The sequence below is a fragment of the Rissa tridactyla genome, chromosome 9, assembly GCF_028500815.1.
Source record: "Rissa tridactyla isolate bRisTri1 chromosome 9, bRisTri1.patW.cur.20221130, whole genome shotgun sequence".
NCBI classification, from domain to species: Eukaryota; Metazoa; Chordata; class Aves; order Charadriiformes; family Laridae; genus Rissa; species Rissa tridactyla.
The window spans coordinates 1,890,344-1,902,986 of NC_071474.1; the positions used below are offsets into that span (position 1 = coordinate 1,890,344).

The window sequence follows — 12,643 nt, forward strand, 5'->3', positions numbered from 1 at the left end:
CAGCTGCTCTCTCAACAACAGCTGAAATGCAAGATGTTTAATGCAAATTCTGAGACCCTGAGATGGGTTTCAGATGCGGATGCGCTCCAGAAACACCTGAATAGAGTTGTGTGAGGTTTTTTTAACACATGATACCTTTAGGAATGAGGATCTTAAATACCTGGAAGTCTTTGCGCAACAGAAACGGCCTATAGAACAGACACTCACAGCTAAAGGGAAACTCAGTCTGCTCAAAGCAAATATTCCAAATTGATTCACTTGAGGGAAAGATTTAAAAAGTTTTTTGCCCTTTTTTTTTTTCCCCAGGTTGTGAATTTTCTTTACATACCCTAAAAAAAAAAAAAAGAGGAGAAATATAACTAGTTACATTTTGCTTAAAATTAAAAAATAAAATAAAATAAAAATTCCTGCCTGCTGAGATCTTACGTTGGATGCTGAGGTTTTCTCTCCCATGGGGTACACGTAGTCATAATCTGAGAGACAGTAGCAAAATCTGGTCTGCAAAGGAAATTGCTTTACTACAGGTGGCTTAAAATTATCTGGTTTCTATTTATGCTCATTAAATCAAATACCTGGGGAAAAGCAATGTTGGCTGAGACTTCAAATCCTTGCCTTTGCAAGCAAAGGCTTCTAAAACTGACAGCCCCCCATCTCTGGGTTATCCACAGTCCCCCAATAGAAAAAAAATGCAACCCATATTTCTGAAAAGATAAAGAGGATTTCTTTCCCATCCTGTTTTTTAGGCATCATGGAAAATAGCTTTTTTTTTTTTTTTTTTTTTTTTTTTTTTTTTTTAGAAGTGACATTACAAACTTCTCCCCATTCTGCTATATGCTACAAGCAGGAACAGCAGCTTTTTGAGAAACATCCATAGAAATAATAGATCACAAAGGAACGAGAGAACTGGAAATAACAGAAACCACAAAGTAAAAGATTTTAGAAGGAACAAAAAAAAATTCAAAAGTTTTCTACTTACCTGATTTCCTAACCACGAACTGATGTCATTCCCCAACCCCCCCAATTCTAAGGTCTGCATCTTAACCAGCAAAAAGCTATTAAATAGTCAGAGAATTAGCTTTGGACCCATGTGTATATTAGAACATCTGAAGGGAAATTAGGCAAATAATCGCTTTTTATTCAGAAGCCTAACTCAATTTTCATATTAGAAGAGTACTACTTACTTCCAGTCCCACCAGTTTTCCCAGAATCTCCACCCCATTAACTTGCTTGGCAAGATATTGACTGACAACACCTTTCCCCAATGAAACGCAAGTTAAGAATCACTTGATCATCAGCATTCTTTGGCAGACAGTTCCTGAGAGTGTTTCACAGCCTGCTGAGGAGTCTAGGAGCTGATTAATGCTTCCTTAGGTATTACATACGCCTGATCTATACTGGTAACCCCTTTTGGGGACACGAGGCCACAAAGCCACATCTGGAAAACTCTTAATGTTCCACACATATTGCTCAATCACTCTGTTCCTCTTTTTGCTCCTATTTGAGTGCTAGAGCTAGTCATTCCTGTCGTTCTGAAATCTTTTGCATCTAGTATCAGATGAAGATCAGTATCAGTGGAACAGTAAACTTTGCAGAAGGCGATTCAAAATAATATTACTTTTGAAACACAAATACAGGCTGGGCGGAGAATGGCTGGAGAGAGCAGCCCTGAGGAGAAGGACTTGGGGGTGTTGGTGGGCAAGAAGCTCAACGTGAGTCGATAATGTGCACTGGCAGCCCAGAAACCCCCCGCACCCTGGCTGCATCCCCAGCAGCGTGGCCAGCAGGGCGAGGGGGGGATTCTGCCCCTCTGCTCCGCTCTGGGGAGACCCCCCTGCAGTGCTGCCTCCAGCACTGGGGCCACCAACATAGGAAGGGCATGGACCTTTTTGGAGCAAGTCCAGAGGAGGACCACGAAGATGCTCGGAGGGCTGGAGCACCTCTCTTATGAAGCCAGGCAGAGAGAGTTGGGGTTGCTCAACCTGGAGAAGACAAGGCTCCGGGGAGACCTCAGAGCCCCTTCCAGTTCCTAATAGCCCTTCCAGTATCTGAACGGGGCCTACAAGAAAGCTGGAGAGGGACTTTTCACAAGGGCGTGTGATGATAGGACGAGGGCTAACTGTTTTAAACTGGAAGAGGAGAGATTTAGATGAAGTAACAGGAAGAAATTTTTCACTCTGAGGGCGGTGAGCTCCTGGCCCAGGTTGCCCAGAGAAGCTGTGGCTGCCCCATCCCTGGAGGGGTTCAAGGCCAGGTTGGACGGGGCTTGGAGCAACCTGGGCTGGTGGGGGGTGTCCCTGCCCAGGGCAGGGGGTGCCACTGGGTGGGCTTTATGGTCCCTTCCCACCCAAACCATTCTACGATTCTATGAAAATAGCCATGCCAGATATTTTTGCTGAGGAACAACACATCTGCAAATCACGGGGAAACCGTAAAAAGAAATTTCACTACAAAACTCTTAGGAATATATTTATATAAAATGTTAAATTTAAAGACAGCCAGAAACACCTTTCTTTTATGCACACTTGTGTGCACTAAGGGTTTTACCTAATTATTTACTTCCAATTCTTAAATCAAGTATAGATAGCAAAACTTATGCTGCGCTCTATGCACATATCCCCTAGGCAAAAGACAAAATAAAGTCTGCTTTGGGATATATGTTTACTAAACGTGAGAAAGATTAACAAGCTGTTTCTAGAAATCCAGAGATGCAGAATTCCAGAGCCCGAAACGTAAGATAAGACCCTGGAAACTGTAGTGGATATGGCCAGAAAAATGTTAATGCTAACAAAAGCGCTGCTATAACACATTTTTTGTTGGGCAACAAGTTAAAAGCACTTTAACACAGATGACATTCACCAGACAGTCACAGTCATCCACACACAGAGAAGACTATTTTGTTGTTGTTTTTGGAATATCTGACCATGTGTATTCGGCAATGGTTTCATTTCAGTGCTAAGTTACAGCCACGCGGACAGCCAAGTCACATATACCTACATTGAAACAGGAATAAATGGGAAGGTTAAAAACATTGTGGCACTTCATTGCTGCTGTTTGAAAGACAAGCTGTTGTCTACATACACATTCAATGTTCATTCTTCGACCTTGAAAGAAAGGCTGAAATGTATTCAGTGCTATTAATGAACAAATAAGAAGCAAGTATGCTCATCCCATCAAAAAAAAGCTTCATAGGGCAAGCTAGTGGTAGGTTAACCCAAACCCAGTCCTTTCTCTCAGCTTCACCAGACACGCAACTGGCTTCTACTCTGCTCCTCGCTATTACAGGACATTCCCTACCATTTCAGTTATGAAATAAAAAGACTATTGGACCTCAATAACCAGCAGGTAGTGGGATCTACCTCCCTCACCTGAACACTTTCCTAGTATTAGTTTCACAGCAGCAGCACATTTTCCTTACCTCAAGGTTTGGTTCTTGTGAACCCTTATCTTGGGGAGAGCAGGCAAGGAGAAGAGCAATGCTATGGCTGAAGCCCAGTTGCAGCCCCTTCCGAGCAGCGTGATTCCACAGGTCTGTGCAACCGCAATTACGTTCAGGTTGTTTCACTTGGTCTGCCTAATCAGTAATCATCTTATCGTTGTTTGAGGTTCTGAATGGGGTGGCCTGGTTCATTCGAAGCCTGTTTACAAAGACTCCGCAATACATTATTGTGCTCACAGACCTTCACTTGCTCGTGAGCCTACTGCATCTGAAGATGACATGGTCCGGTGTTGGTCATGGCGATACCAAGGATATGGACCCTGCTCCTTCTGCTCCACTTTCCCCCAGCACAGCTCATTCCAGTCCTCCTTTCGAAACAATCTGGAAATCCTCAAACAGTTACTGGTCTCCTGCTGAAACAATGGCACCTGTCAAAATGCAGACCTGGGCTTTTCCTTATCCTGTTGTCTTCTACTCTCCAGGTAGGATGGAAATCCCTAAAAAGTGCTGGTATAGGCTAGCAATGGGGGACTATCTGACTTCAGGATTACCCCACTGAACTATAGCTCACTGGGAACTGATTTGTCAAGAGGAGGCACACCCTGGAAAACAATGGCATCTTCCAGGGATCCGAGATGTGATGACATCTCAGATCGGAGGAGATCAAAGAATCGCCAAAGAAAGAAACTGTAAAATTATAAAAGGGCAGGGCAGATCCACCTAATCACTCCGGTGAGGTGGACCTGCCTGTATCAAAACCTCAATAAAACATTAAGGATCTTCTTGCCTAAACAGAGGGATTGCCAAGGAGATCAAAGAGGACAGCAATACTAAAGATCAAGAGCACTTCTTCCCCGATTTCAACACTTTAACCATCAATTAAAAGCATTGGCTTTTTGTACACGTGATCAGCTGTGCAACTGTTCTCTAAATCTGTGGGTTCCCACCCTCAGTCAGGCCTCGAGTCAGCCGCAGGGGCATTCTCGACCTCAAAGCAGGATTAGGCCCCGGGAAGAGGCGGCCAGAACCGAGTAAAGGAAATGGTTCTCGACCAAGGGAACAATACATGTGTGCATCTCATCAAGACGTAAGAGCGGTGCCTACACTTTTTAATTAAAACACTTGATGAGTTTAATGTACAGGATTCAATAATAGGACCCTTTGGCAGGAATCTAAAGGATACCCTTTATCAAAAAAACCCCAAACAAACAAAACCAAAAAACCCAACACAACAAAAAAGGCAAAACATGCTCTCTATATGTACTTCTATACTCCCGTCCCTTCTTCATCATGGACTTTTTTTGGGGTGGAGTTTAGGCATTTCTGGAGAGTACAACATTGCCCTATGATTATAAAGTGAATTTGTGATAGAAGCCTTTTGTAGAAAAATAAATAAATAAATCAAGTACTATCTTCCTCTGCTTAAATTCATTTCCTACCCCTAGCTTTAAGCTCCACCCGCGTCTCCCTGGCATTCAGAGATGCTGAGTAAAGACATATCGCGAGCACTGACAGAAGGAAGGTGGAAAGCTGGAACAAGCTGAAGATTAAATCAAGGGGAAGATATTTTGCTGGTGCGTGTGAAAACCAGAAGTTGATGAGCCACTGTTCATTTCAGAGGAACAAAAAGCCACCTTCCGTATTCACCTCTAGCTAGTAAATAATAGATCAGAATCCCTCCATTTTACCTCACAGAACAAAAAAACCAAAGGTGACTTGTTTGTATCATTTTACTGTCCTTGTACTTTTCCTGGTACCAGAACTTACCTTTAGTAACCTGTACGCAGAGATGTATGTACCTTCAAATATGTATGACCAAGTATATCAGAGTGTTTTAAAAGTTCACAAACATACTAATTAATACAAAACACTCCAGTAATTTGACTTCTGATTTCCATTATTGCTTGTCACGAGCTTGTGTGCAAATTAGATATATGCCCAGTAAAACAAGTATAGCTCCTCCGCATCCCCAAAAGCTCGATTTGCACGGATGGTCATTGCAAGGGAGCAGATACATTTGGCATGCAGCTCTGCATCCCTGCACACGTCCTGCAGCCCTGCCGTATTTTCAGAATCTCAACCTATAAGTCTACCTATTTCCTCAGATGAACGCGCGCCTTTCTTTATAGGCACACACTCTAATTCATGCTAGCTGGCATTCTGCGTGTTCTGATGCTTGTAGTAAGATAGCTCACAACTGCCAACTGATTTTTATTTTTTTTTTTAATCTTATTTTCACACAAATTAATTGGAGCTTTGAATGCCTGACTGACCTGCGGAACTGCCTCAGAAAAAAAAAAAAAAGAGGGTGGCCACAGACTTTCTACACACAGAAACAAGATTTGAAAATGCAGGTCTACTTGTTTTGCCCATACTGCAGTGATTTCTAGAACTCTCAACTTCCAGAAGAACTGAAAACATGAATAAACCACAAACATCCATTTCCCATGGTTTTCCACTCATGAGGCTGCGATAGGAAAGCAAATATTTAAGGAACAATGACAGAAAGAGTACATTTTTAAGATTACTGTAAAAACAGCAGAAGCAGACGTAAGAAAATAAACAAGGTTGTATCATTTTGTGTTTTCAAGAAAGAAGCTATTCATGAAGTATGAAGGAAAGAAGAAGAACGTATTTTATTCCTCCCCTCATGGGGCTTTTAAATATACACAACATATCGCAAGCTCTGGGAATTTTCAAAAAGAATAATGCAGCACATAAGCAGTAATAACATTCAGAGCCCCTGACTATTTCCCTAGCTCATCTCCAAGCACACATTCCAGCGTAAAGATCTGTGCTTTGAGCTTCATTCAGAAGACACACAGCATGCTGAGGCGCTTTGTGTAGCTATTATCTGCAAAGTCTGACCCCGCAACAAATGACACTATAGAAGAAGGCTAAATTATCAAAACTTTATTTCAGCATTGTATGCTCAACAGGGTGCTTTGCGTATCTGACTAAGCAGCCCGTTTGCTGCTAGGTAAGCAAAGAATTTCTGATCCTGTTTGTACAACGCTGAACTCTAGCACGCAAGAGGGTGAACTGTGAATATTCTGTGAAGCTCTTTTTATTAAATCACTTGCTATTTTTGTAATAGCATTTCTGTAAAGGAAAAGCACTTCCATTTACCCAAACGCAAATTTAGCTTAAACAGAAATGGGAATTCATGATCCACATGAAGAAAAACAAACATATAGGGCCTAGCCACCCTGTTTGTTTTTGAAGTGAAGTCTTTTTATACTTAGCAGATGACAAATCCTTTTGGTTATATTCCATATCCACCACTTAGTCCTAGGTTTTGCTTTTGTCATATTTAGAAGAAAATAACGTGTTATTTTCCAAGGTCTAGAGTAGTAGTACCGCACTCAATAAGGATAGTGACTGACAACAAGAAATCCTTCCTCTCTTTTACTACCCACATCTTTTCTGTCTATTCTGGCATTTTTTTCAGTCTGAAAATCCTTGTAAGATTTTGCTGGGTCCAGTATTGGCAGAGTTTGCTCCTCAGGCTTTGCAGCACTCTGGGACTGCGTGGATGGGAAGGATGCACGATCAGCCACTTGGCCCATTGACTCACTCTTCCGAGTACCAGCTGATACACTTACGCTTCTTTATGTTGTCTCTAAGGTTCAAGATTCAGAAATGAAACCAGGATCTCTTGCCTTGTGACACCCAGGATGAAATGGATCAGAAGAGTTATTAAAAATATAATTGTTCTTGTTAGCAAAGAACAAGTCCAGAGAAGAAGACCTAAGACTATCTTTGTAACAGATCTCATCAAGTATATAGGCACTTCACAAAAACAAAGGCTGAAAAGGGATAAAATCCCACCCTCTACATACCTAAAGGATAAATATCAGAGAAGCAAAGCTATTTGAGCTAACAGCTATTGTGACTACAAGGATGCTGCCAAATCACCATAAAAAATTAGATGGCTTATATCCACTTTTTAACAGCTTCAGCATCTTTTCCCGTTCTGTTTCCAGTTCAAGGCCACGCAACTTCCTCGCACTGATCACACTTCCCTCTAGAAATAGTTTTTCATTGACATATTGACCACTGCAGCTACTTATTATTACTGCCATTTGAATCACATAAATACTGGATGGAAAGAATGAGCTAAATAACTCTACAGAAAAGAATGTAATGGTTGCAGAGAAATTACAAGGTGAACATGAGTCAACAGCGTTTATTTATTTGGACAGTAGTGCTGCACTTTATGAGGATCAAAGACAAATATAACCCAGGTCTCAGCTGGAGTACAGCACCCACCTTTGGAATGTTGTGCCTTAAGAAAGGGGTGTACCCAATACAGACTGTATACACAAAAGCAGTGAGAACGATCAGATGTTCAGCAAACAACCTACAAGGAAGGGCTGAAGAAACAGAGGAAGCTGGTCTAACAAAAAGACCGTAAAGTCTGTAAGTACTTTAAATAAAGTGTTAAAAAAAACCAAACCACCAAACCTTTTTCCTGTTCACAACCTGTATGAGAAGAAATGGGCTTATACTGTAACAAGGAAGGTTCAGGTTAGACGTTATGACCAGCAAGGATGGCAAGGTAGCAGAGCAAATTACTGGGAAGCAGAAATTTCAGCATTACTTACCTCCAAAAGCAGCCCATATAAACATCTGTTAGGAAGAAAGTGATGTTTAGCTGACCCTGCCCTGAAAGGAAGTATGGCCTAGATGGCCTTCCACGCTCGGCTCAATGTTTGATTATTGCATATTCTATCATTATTTATTTGTTTTACTATAATATCTATGAAGTCTAGCCACTGACTCATGAGGAGTCCTGGGATAGGACAAACATGTGACAGAAATTCCACAATGGGCACAAAAAAGAAATAAGAGGCAACAGTAGAATAGACAGGTTGGGAGGCCCAGGCAAACAGCAAAAGAGCACTGATAGCCCCAACAGCACATCAACAAATAAGTCTGAGGACTTTTGCAGTCATCATAGTAAAGGAAAATTAAGGGCTGTTCAGGAGAAGGGGCTGTTTATGGGATACTCCTCCTTGTATGAAAATAAGGGTTTTAAATGCAACTGGCAGACAATGCAGGCTGGCACACTGCATCAAGCAAAACTGGTGGCTGACTAAGGTGAGGCGATGAGAAACAAGGCTGTGTGGGATCCAAGATAAGGAAAAATACCAAACCACTATCCTGTACGATGCCCTCCACAGCATCACTCTGCGTGGATGCAACATGATGAAATTTGTCAAGTTCGAGAAAACAATATTGGAAGGAGTGATTAATCAGATAGTGAGACGTTGTGCAAGTTCTCCACATGCAGATGGCCAAGGACATCATCATTTAAGATTTCATGTAGAAAGAAATGTGGAAGTTTAGACAACCCTACTGAGAACTGGAGAAAAATCTTATTTCAGAGATGATGCTCAATTTTAATTTGCATAAACAAATAAGGCTGCATCATCTTCCATGACTACAACAGTGAAGGAAGGCTGGCAGAGATAGGGAATCTCCAGTTCAACTGCGTGATGCTTAAGCTGACGCCTCACATACAGAGACACTTTCAGAAAGACAAAATGAAATTGTAGATTGTGAGAGAAAACAGAACTAGGTAACACCACAACTCTGGTATGACCACTGGTTGCACGCTTGTGCAAAGTCAGGCACGGAGGAAGCAAGATAGTGACTGTGGTCTTTGCTTACATCCAGAAAAGTAAATGTGACGTAGTAAGGAAGCATCTAGGATGGTGAGAAAATTAACGCTGGCAACCAGCCACAGATGCCATGGGAAAAGCAAAGTCCAAAAGCACAACTGCTGGTGGCAGAGGCAAACAATCAAGGAAATTTCTGCTTCTAGGAATAAACGTGTTTATGTTGGCTTTGCACTCCATTGTATGTTGTAGACTGAGCAGCGTAAATAGATTTAACAAAAGCAGACATCATAACCTCTTCTCCTCTGAGACAAACTTCAGATTTGAGTTGAACATCACTACAGTTGAGCCGTGAATCGCAACCTCAAATGATTTACCATCCTGCGAATGGATGTTTCAAGGCAGAATGGATGACAGCCATTTACCGAATTTAGTCGTAACGGTACATGTTAACCCCCAACGCTGAGCAGGCTTGCCCACAGAAAACACCAACACTTTCTTGTTTTCCAGGGGAGTGTTTTCACCTGCGGTTTTATGAAAGGCTGAGGCACCACATAAACCTCAAGCAGCAAAATGGGGCGTACACCACTAAACTTTAAAATGCATTACAACTTTCTGGAGGGCCGGGAACAAGACAATCACATCACCATTTATATATTCCTACACAATTAAAGCAAAATCTTTTGTTCGGATCACAGAATTCAGCTGTGTCAATTGAATTGCTCTGATTGAACTAATTGAATTTCAATTGCTCAAGTCTGGGTTTGAACAGTTTTGTATGACATTCAAAAGACTGAAGACTTCCTTTATAAATGGAAGTGTGTGTGTGTGGAGGGACAACAAATGATTTGGCTGTTACCCAGAGAATAACAAACGCGTAATGTATTTCACTGGAGCAGCATACCCAGTTTTATCTTTCGGTAGAAGCCTCCATTTACCAGGGCGCTGTAAAAAGCACTGCCTGTGTTTGAGAGTCCTCTTCCCACGAGGAAGGAGGTAGGGACCCTCTCTCTGCTGACTACTGGAGCAAAACTGAATGTTACTTATCCAAGTCCTGCTTCACCCCTGTAGCTACTATTGTGTTAGCAGACGCGGAACGTACTCAAATTACAGCTTTACAGGACAGAGTGCATAGACTACTTGTAAAACTCCTGCTTTTGCCACCCAGAAACTCCATGCCCACCTAGGAGGGAGAACACCACAACGTGGCCACAAGAGGATTAGGATTCCCATTATTTCCATAAAAACATTTATTTAATTAAATTTTAATTAAATGCCAGGCTAGATCTCATGGCTGATGTCTACCAGAAGCTTCTGTACAAACTTGCTGATTGTTCTTTATTCTCACTGCAGAAGAGGAGCTGTAAGCGGCTTACGAGCCAAAACCAAAGCGCTCACAAAGCCAATGGCAACAATTCCGTTAACTCTACGAGCCAGGCCACCACATCCAGTGTGCGCTCAACCTCCTATTCAGCACCAAATCATTATGCTTATTCCAGTACGTCACTTCCACTCTAAAGGCAACAACGGTGTGGACACACAAAAATCATCCTTTCTAACTTTCTAAAAAGGCTCATCTACTTTATCTTTAAAATTAATTTGGTTTTGATAATAACTTTTACACTGCAGAATTTGCTTCCTTCCCCCTTCGTTCTGTCTCTGAACAAAGTAGCCACCCATCCTAGCACAAGTCAAGTCTTCAACTTGATAAATTAACTTTTGCTTTTTTTCCTGTGTCGCAAAAGTAGCTCCATTTATTTTTATAACTGGGCATAAAAAAATGACAGGAGACACACTACACACTTGAAGACCAGCCTGCATATCTAAGGAGCACCAAGTACTTTTGGGTGGAGAAGAAGGGTAACTCTATTGTCAGTCAAGATTTAGAACTTCTGATCCATCTGGATTTCCCACACGATGTTCACATCACTTACCTCAGCTCAGTTTACCCACCTATAAAACAGATGTGAGTCTTCCTCCTAGTTTGTACATGTCATGGATATTATTCATAGATATGAATGAGTCTGTGAGTCTTCATAGTTACCGGTCCATTGGCTGGATTTGTCTCTGGCTCAATGAGTTTTTGAACCAATATAAGAATTGCAAAATCCTCTTTCAGAGCGCTGGCTGAAACAGGAGTTACATATCCTATTGTCACCCGTGATTGAGTTTAACAAGGGAATTATTTATGTAATTGGGAAAACAGAAATGATGGATGTACAATGTACCATACCTTTACATTAGGCAGAAAAATTAACAAGACACAAAGAAAAGCAGAGAAACTAAAGGATTATTAAACTCTATTTGTTAACCTACTTCAGAAACTGTGAAGACCTAATTGTTGAGGAAAAAAAAAAAAAACGCTCTGGGATGAGCTGATCTCCTTTTACACCACCTGAAACTGTAGTCTTCATTTTAGAACTAGAACTATTTTTGTTTCATTGGCTTTAAAGGAGATTAAATTAAAAAAAAAAAAACAAAACAACAACACAAAACAACCAGTGTTCAGCCTGCCTTCCATACTGGAAAGACGTTCGAAGATGGCACAGAAAAAGGATTAAATTACAATATTCAGGCTTGGGGGTTTCATTGTTAAAAAAAAAAAAACAAAACAAACCAAAAAAACAAAACACCAACATAAAACCCAACAAAAACCAACACAACTTTCAGGCAAAATAAGTTTGTAGAGAATCTTAATTTCTAATGGTATTTTCAAAAGTGCAATGCTACTCTCATTCCATAAACTGATAGCCATCTATGACGAAGAAAATATACACTGTAACTGCCACAAAAGAGGTCACCGCATTAGGGCTGAGCCCCAGTACATACATACACATGCCAGACGTGTCAGCTACAGAACTACACTGCTCACTGTGGCTCTGTTTGCAGCCAGGAGGTGCCTGGGAGTACAGGGAGTCTCTTGCCCTACAGCAGAGTTCAATCCTATAGTAGGAATACTATCGGACTCACATGGTGCCGAATTTAAGTCTGTAGGAGTTGTGCCATAGCAGTCAGCAGGGGTAAGAGCCAAGGATGCTTAGAGAACATTTCCATGAAATCACTAACAATCTTGTGATAACTTTGTATACTGGAACTTCCGATTCCTTCTTTACCTCTTCCCTGAATCAAGCCACAAAAGCCTTTGCTCAAGAATGCCAAACAAGCTGTAGGAGGCAAGCTGTTAAGAAACAGGAGGTGGAAATGACAAAAGTGAAACAGCAGGCAGATGAGAGGTTGAGAAGAGCAAACCTGGCAATTCTTTGAAGAGGATAAGGAAGACTGAATGAAGTTAGGAAGGTTGCGTGTGTGTACATAGGTGTTATTGATACTCAGAACAGCTAGGAAGGAAGCTAAGTACTCTCTTAAATAGGATAATAATTATATGTATTGCACAGATGAAATTTGGTGATCTGCTAATGCAGATGTTGGGGCCAGGCAGTTAAATAGACTGCGCCGACTGTAAAAATCAAAGTTCCTGAATTCCTGACCCATCCGTGACAGCAGAGTGATGCATGACCTTTGGCAATTCACTTTAAGAATTTTAAATGGTAATTGCACTTATTGAGTGCTAGACAACTGAGTT

At 41.3% G+C, this 12,643-nt stretch overlaps 1 protein-coding gene across 27 annotated transcripts in view; it reads right to left on the reverse strand.

Annotated features, from left to right (window-relative positions):
- The window catches only part of LOC128915297 (uncharacterized), a 32,860-nt gene that overhangs the window by 13,488 nt on the left and 6,729 nt on the right, over positions 1 to 12,643 (reverse strand). For 8 of the 27 annotated variants that reach the window (XR_008468584.1, XR_008468587.1, XR_008468590.1 and 5 more), the window contains exons 5-7: positions 11,014 to 11,187; positions 3,416 to 3,849; positions 2,995 to 3,114 (exon numbers count right to left, since the gene is read on the reverse strand). The exons of 8 other annotated variants lie outside the window; for them this stretch is intronic. Coding sequence is in view for 1 of the 19 variants with exons in the window: in XM_054215460.1 (XP_054071435.1) it covers positions 2,995 to 3,101; positions 3,678 to 3,846 (276 nt within the window). In the remaining 18 variants the exon portion in view is untranslated. Of the gene's footprint in view, positions 1 to 213; positions 330 to 2,994; positions 3,115 to 3,415; positions 3,850 to 11,013; positions 11,188 to 12,643 lie in introns of those variants that run through there. 11 more of the 27 variants (XR_008468594.1, XR_008468589.1, XR_008468593.1 and 8 more) reach the window with 7 other exon arrangements.